Source organism: Cyanistes caeruleus, chromosome 5 (genome assembly GCF_971803275.1).
Source record: "Cyanistes caeruleus chromosome 5, bCyaCae1.hap1.1, whole genome shotgun sequence".
Classification (NCBI taxonomy): domain Eukaryota; kingdom Metazoa; phylum Chordata; class Aves; order Passeriformes; family Paridae; genus Cyanistes; species Cyanistes caeruleus.
In genome coordinates, this window is record NC_141705.1 from 12,589,855 (window position 1) to 12,595,854 (window position 6,000).

Genomic DNA, 6,000 nt, shown 5'->3' on the forward strand with positions numbered 1-6,000 from the left:
TATGAGGATAAATTTAAAACCAGCTTATTTTTTTTTCTTACCTAATAAGCATGAAATTATAAATTTCATTATTAAATTAACAGTATTCTAAACTATGACAAATCATTAAATGTTTTAATAATACAGCTCTAATCACCTTCATGGATGGAATTTTCTGTTTAATTCCAGAGCTTTGCCACATATTTCTTTGTCCTCAGTGCAGAGTACCAGTGACTGACAGTTGCTTTCATTTTGACTCTGATAGGTTTTATCTTATGTATTGTCTATCCCAAAGTTCTTATCTTACTGTTTAGTGCTTTGCCCCTTTGTATCGGGGAATTCTTCCAAAAGTTTTATTGAAAATCCAGTATTGCATTTTTATATTAAAAATATAAAAACATTTATAAACTTTTAAAAAGTTAATTTGGGTGATTCAATTTCTATTTCTCTGTTTTGGGATCTCTTTGTATTTTCAAGAAAGTAACAATCCCCTGCCCTGTCATTCCCATTTAGATTCAGACGTTCCCGGGGTTTTCTGGGCTTTTTCAGACAGTAATACATAATCTGGCCTCTGTGAAATTTGCTTACAAAGTCACAGCAGATGCACAGTGGGACCACATCCTCTGGTCCCACTCAGCAGCTGAGTCACAATTTTCCTTCATATTAGGGCTATCATTCTTGTAAATGCTCTGGTTAGATACAGCAAATTTTCAAAAACAAGTGAAGTCCTTGATGGAAAATGAAAAATGGAAAGGAAATGTCTCATCCAGGAAAGTCTGATGGGAAAGATCCTTTAAAATAATTTAATATCAAAATGCATTGCTTTTCCTTCATAAAAAACACTTTTATACACTTCTTAATGGCAGTTGCCTAGACCTATGACTACAAATGTACAAATTATAAGTTACTAATGGAAAGAGGTTTTGCAGTGAATATGTTGGTTGATCCTCAGGCCATTGAGTACAACATCTTTGAAGGAATGGAGTGCCATGGTGCCCCTCTTGTGGTCATAAGCCAAGGAAAGATTGTGTTTGAAGATGGAAATCTGCACGTAAATAAGGGAATGGGCCGCTTCATCCCTCGCAAACCTTTCCCTGAATATCTTTACCAGCGCATCAAAATCAGGAACAAGGTAATGTCTGATCCCATTCAATCTTCATTGTAGACAAACCCTCTTGGAAGCACAGTAGGGTCTGTTTTTGATATTGTTGTGCTATTATGAATCCATATCAGATGGACTATATGTGACATGCTCAAAAGATGACCACAAAACTGGTTGCAATTGTGAACTCATCTAACTTAGCATTAACACCATGAGTTTCAGAAGGTAGAACATAAAATTGCCAGTTGGCATAATTGCCTTAGTCCAGCAATGCTTTATGTCAAGTCTTTGGAGGAGAGGTGGAAAAGTGATAGAATTTACTTTCAGTTAAAGTTCAGGAAAAGAGAAATCTTCTTGTAAACAAGGGAGGGTTAGGCAGAATAAAAACAGAATTTTAAATTGCATACTGAACTGCTGTGCTGCAGAGAAGTAAAGCATGTCAGCCAGAGATTCTCATTATACTGGGCATTTCTGAACTGTTGTTAGTGCACTTGCTGGACTGGGTATTAGCAGCATTAATGACTCAGAAAACTTTTCTCTTTTGTTTAATAAAAAGCTTGCAAAATGACCAAGATTAAGACTAGGCCACCTCTGGTTTTCAATTATGTCAGTGCTTATGTGTTGAAAACCAATTGGCTGGACACTAGTTTGGAGTTGTTTGGAAATTACTTCTTGTCATGGAGCAGGAAAGTCACTGTGTGAGCACAGGTAATGAGAAAAATTGACTAAACCTCGTATTTTCTTCAACTAAGCATACATACTGTGATACGGGCAGCTGAAACTAAGCCTACAAGCAGGTTGATAGCTTTTATCTTTCATCATTTATTACACAAATTCTACCAAGCTGCAGAAGAAAGGCCTGCACTTCTTAGAAGAAAAGGTATTGTAAAAAGCAAATGCACCTGCAAAAATTCTGCAAAATACCTATCAGTATTGCATATTTTTACATTATCCATGTACATGATACAGACTTTCACACTTACTACTTTAGGCTTCAGTGCCTGGGAGTGTGACATAAATTAGTAACAAAGTCATCAAAATAGTGAAACCAGCAAGTTAGAAACAAATGTCACAGATTAGTATCTTGCAGCAGGAGTTTGAACAAAATTACCTGGGCTAAGTAACCTGTGTCTTGCAAGTGGACCTAGATTTTGGGAGACCTTTGATCCTTGGGAAGGTGTGCAGACAAAGGGACTGATATTTTTGCTCCTGCAGCTCCCTCTGCTGCCTGATGAGAAGGAGAGCAGATTCATGCCTACATTTCCCACTATCGAGTTTGATCCACTGGAAATATTTAGAAAAACCCCTTGATGGTTTTATCAGCTGCTGTATGAACATGTCAGCGCACAACAGAGGAATATAGAAAAACTTGTCAATCAAGGTACTGCAAAACTGAACTGGCACAGGCTGGCAGTATAAACTCATCCCTGGAGCAGGGATAGCAGTTAAATTCGTGACTTTGTGGATCCCTGGAAGATGGATTCATTGCAGTGATTGGCAGCTGCTCTCTTCTGGGCATTACTTTTGGCTCAGCCTGAAAGACAGTGGCTCTTCTGTGCCTGATGTCCCTGTCATCAAAAGCAAGGAAAATGCACTGACTGCTTTGAGAGCTGGATCAAACCCCTGTGAATAGTGTCTTTCTATACAGAATTTTAATTTCACTCTTAACCTGTTGGGGAAATTTCTCTGAAATCATAATCTTGTAAGACACAGATTTCTGATCTTTTTGATGAACTTTGCATTCTGCAATTCAATGGCTTCAGGCTTTTTCTGAAAACTGCAATTTTTCTTATTAAAATATTGTTTCCTAGATTCCTATGATTTTAAGGCCAGTGAATTTGTTTTGTCTTATTTAATATTCCTTGTAAGAATCAAATAGGGAAAGAATCTAGAGACCTCAAACAAATCAGAGCTCAAATGACAGCTACTTTATTGACAAATATTGTAAGATAGATTCCCTCCCACAGTCCAGTGTATAATTGCTTTTCTAGCTGATGACAGGAAGTAAAACCTTTTGAAATTTAATTTTAAAATTGCCTGCCACTCCTTTTCAATGAGCTCTAATAAAGAGATCTACAGAGGGGAGGAGCAAAGGAAATACAGATAGGAGAGAAATTGTTGCAGTTGGTATAGTGGGTATCAGTTGTGCTACAACCCAAGTGTGACTTGGCAGCTGAAAGGAAAGAGGTGGTTGTGACTAATCTTGTGTAAAACAAGCCACACCTGTTATTTTGAATCCCACTTCTCTCCTCTGATTGTGAAAGAAGCCTGATAAGGAACTCTCTTGTCATTTATATATATATCTTTGAGGGATCAAGATATAGAGCTTGAGGGATCAAGCTTTATAATTGCCCTTATATATAAAGCAAACTGCACTTTGCTTTATATATAAAGTATAGATGTGTTGTTAATTCAGCCAGTGCAGAATTTAGTTCTGTGCTCACTGCTCTCTTCTTACAGGATCATTAGGCAGCAGTATTTGAGCATTCAGTGTCTGGATATTTACTGTCTACTTGTTTTAGGTGGGAGGACTGCAAGGAGTCTCCAGAGGAATGTATGATGGACCTGTGTATGAAATCCCAGCTACGCCAAAATATGCAACTCCTGCACCCTCAACTAAATCCTCCCCTGCCAAAAACCAGCCCCCACCAATTAGAAACCTCCATCAATCCAATTTCAGCTTATCAGGTAAGTCAGCCTAACTAATGAGAAACCTTTTAAAGCCATGAGTATGGATTACTGGTGATGAATTTCAATTATAATTACTTCTTTAGTCAAATATGAAAGAATTGTATATAGTCATATACATGCATATACTTACATATATATGTAAGTATATAGGTATAGTATAATATAATATTGCCTAGGGATATTTTACATATTGTCAAATATTCAAAATGTTTGCAATCTGAAGTTTTCTCTGTGTCAATCTTTCAATATTATTTACCTGGCCCATTGCAATTAGCTGAGTGCTCTGGCTGATGTGACTGAAGCCCCTTGGTGTGCACAGCTGATGGGACTTGGTCCTGGTGCAACCTGTGAGCATCAGACATCTCACAGGCTGCAACTGCAATTGCTAGGCATGGAGACTTCAGCTGTCCTTGTCCATGGTCATAAACCACGTGCAGAAGTTGTTCAAAAGCAGATTGGAGTATTTCTTATCCTCTGCTCTTGGTGCCCAAAACATTTTCCATGGTACATAGGAAACAGACTGGAAAGTCATCCTTTGGCGTTGCTAGAAATGATTCTTGTAATCTGAAGACAATTACAAGTGTGTCAAATCCTTTTTCTTCAAAAGTCTACAGCCCCAGTGGTGAATAATGCATTCATATGATGTTATGAAAGTAATTGGGTTTTCTCCCTTTTGGGAGCTGATGGTAAAGTTTTTATACTTTATAGATTTTCTCTTTAGAAACTAAGTGAAACTTGTGTAAGAAAGTCCTAGGAGAGCAAATATTTTAAAAGCCCTTCTAATGAGGTGAAGTATATTTTTGCCATACAAATATACACGAAGCTATACAAAACAAAAAAAGTGCCTAGAAAGTTCTCATCTTAGCAATAACCAATAATGGGATTTTCATAAGCATCTGAAGCTGTGGTTTCACAGTGCACTGCTGTATCTGGGTTCTAACAAGGCATCTAGTGGTACAAATTTGATCTGAATGATGCAAACCCAAAATTAAGCAGAAGCAGAGACTACAGTAACATTTTAAAAGACCCCACACATTTATTACATTGCCTTTAGGAAATTGAGTGTGATCAGGCAATATTTAGCCTGTCAGAAAGCTTGCTGACCCCTTAAGCTTAACCTTTCAGCATTTAAAATGCAGTTTGAAGCACTCATTTCCTCATGGATTTATGATTGCTAACATTAGATTTACTGAACTGTTGTCCAATGGACTCAGTAAGGACATATACTCTAGGTCAGTGAGGCAGGTTTGAAAAGTCCACTCCGTATGTATGTGTTTTGGGGTACTTTTTGTAGTGAGTAATAGTTTCTGTCAGGTCTGATCTCACAAAGGGAACCCAATCTGTAGCTTGTCATTGGCTCCTCAAGTTAGTGGAAAACAATCCTCCACGAATGGTGAGCATTAGTCCAATCTTAAACATTTCATCCCACACTTCTCATTGAAGACAGAAACGTGTCTTGAAGGTCTGTTCAGCACTTCAGTCAGGTTCAAGAGATACCAGCTGATGGTGGTGTGAGGGAAGCATAGCCAGGTGAAACCCCAGTACTGATGGTTTTATCCCTTTCATAGCTTTGTTTCCTCATTTTCTGTTGTTGCAGGAGCTCAGATTGACGACAACAACCCACGTCGTACTGGCCACCGCATCGTGGCACCTCCCGGAGGGCGCTCTAATATTACCAGTCTTGGCTGAGAAACAATGATGGACAGAAACACAAGGATGAAGGATCACGGGAATAATGTCCATTCCCTTCAATATCTGTGTTATCGAGCCCACAGTTTTATTTGGTACTAACAGAAATAAAAACTGAAATGTCTTTCTTTTTTTCTTTTTTTTCTCTTTTATTTTTCCTTTTTTTTTTTTTTTTTTTTTTTTGTATAGAAAGAGGTGATAATAGTGTGGTGTGTTTGCTTGGAACTACTTGCCTCACAATTGTGCTTTCATGCCATAGTCACCTTAAAGCATGGTGCTTCCATTGCCCCTTTAGTGACTACAGGTTTTAGCTTTGTCTCGTAACTGAATGATGGTTCCTTTTCGCTGTATTAGAGTAGTTAATGCATGTTACTGAGTTATTTATGCAAGTTGCATTCTGTGAGTGAGTCCCCTTAGAACACATTGCCAACAATTGACTAGACACAATGCCAAGATTAATGTCTGTATTTAAGAAACACCACCAAAAACACTAATGAAGGAAGAAAATGGCCATCTGGAAAGTAAGCAGTAGAGTAGTA

At 37.9% G+C, this 6,000-nt stretch overlaps 1 protein-coding gene across 2 annotated transcripts in view; it reads left to right on the forward strand.

The window, feature by feature from the left end:
• CRMP1 (collapsin response mediator protein 1) overlaps positions 1–5,585 on the forward strand; it is a 49,837-nt gene extending 44,252 nt beyond the window's left edge. For both annotated transcript variants that reach the window (XM_086889235.1, XM_086889236.1), the window contains exons 12-14: positions 932–1,111; positions 3,604–3,769; positions 5,370–5,585. In XM_086889235.1, the coding sequence (XP_086745361.1) occupies positions 932–1,111; positions 3,604–3,769; positions 5,370–5,461 (438 nt within the window). In that variant the 3' untranslated portion in view covers positions 5,462–5,585. The remainder of the gene's footprint in view (positions 1–931; positions 1,112–3,603; positions 3,770–5,369) is intronic.
• Positions 5,586–6,000: the final 415 nt, after the last annotated feature.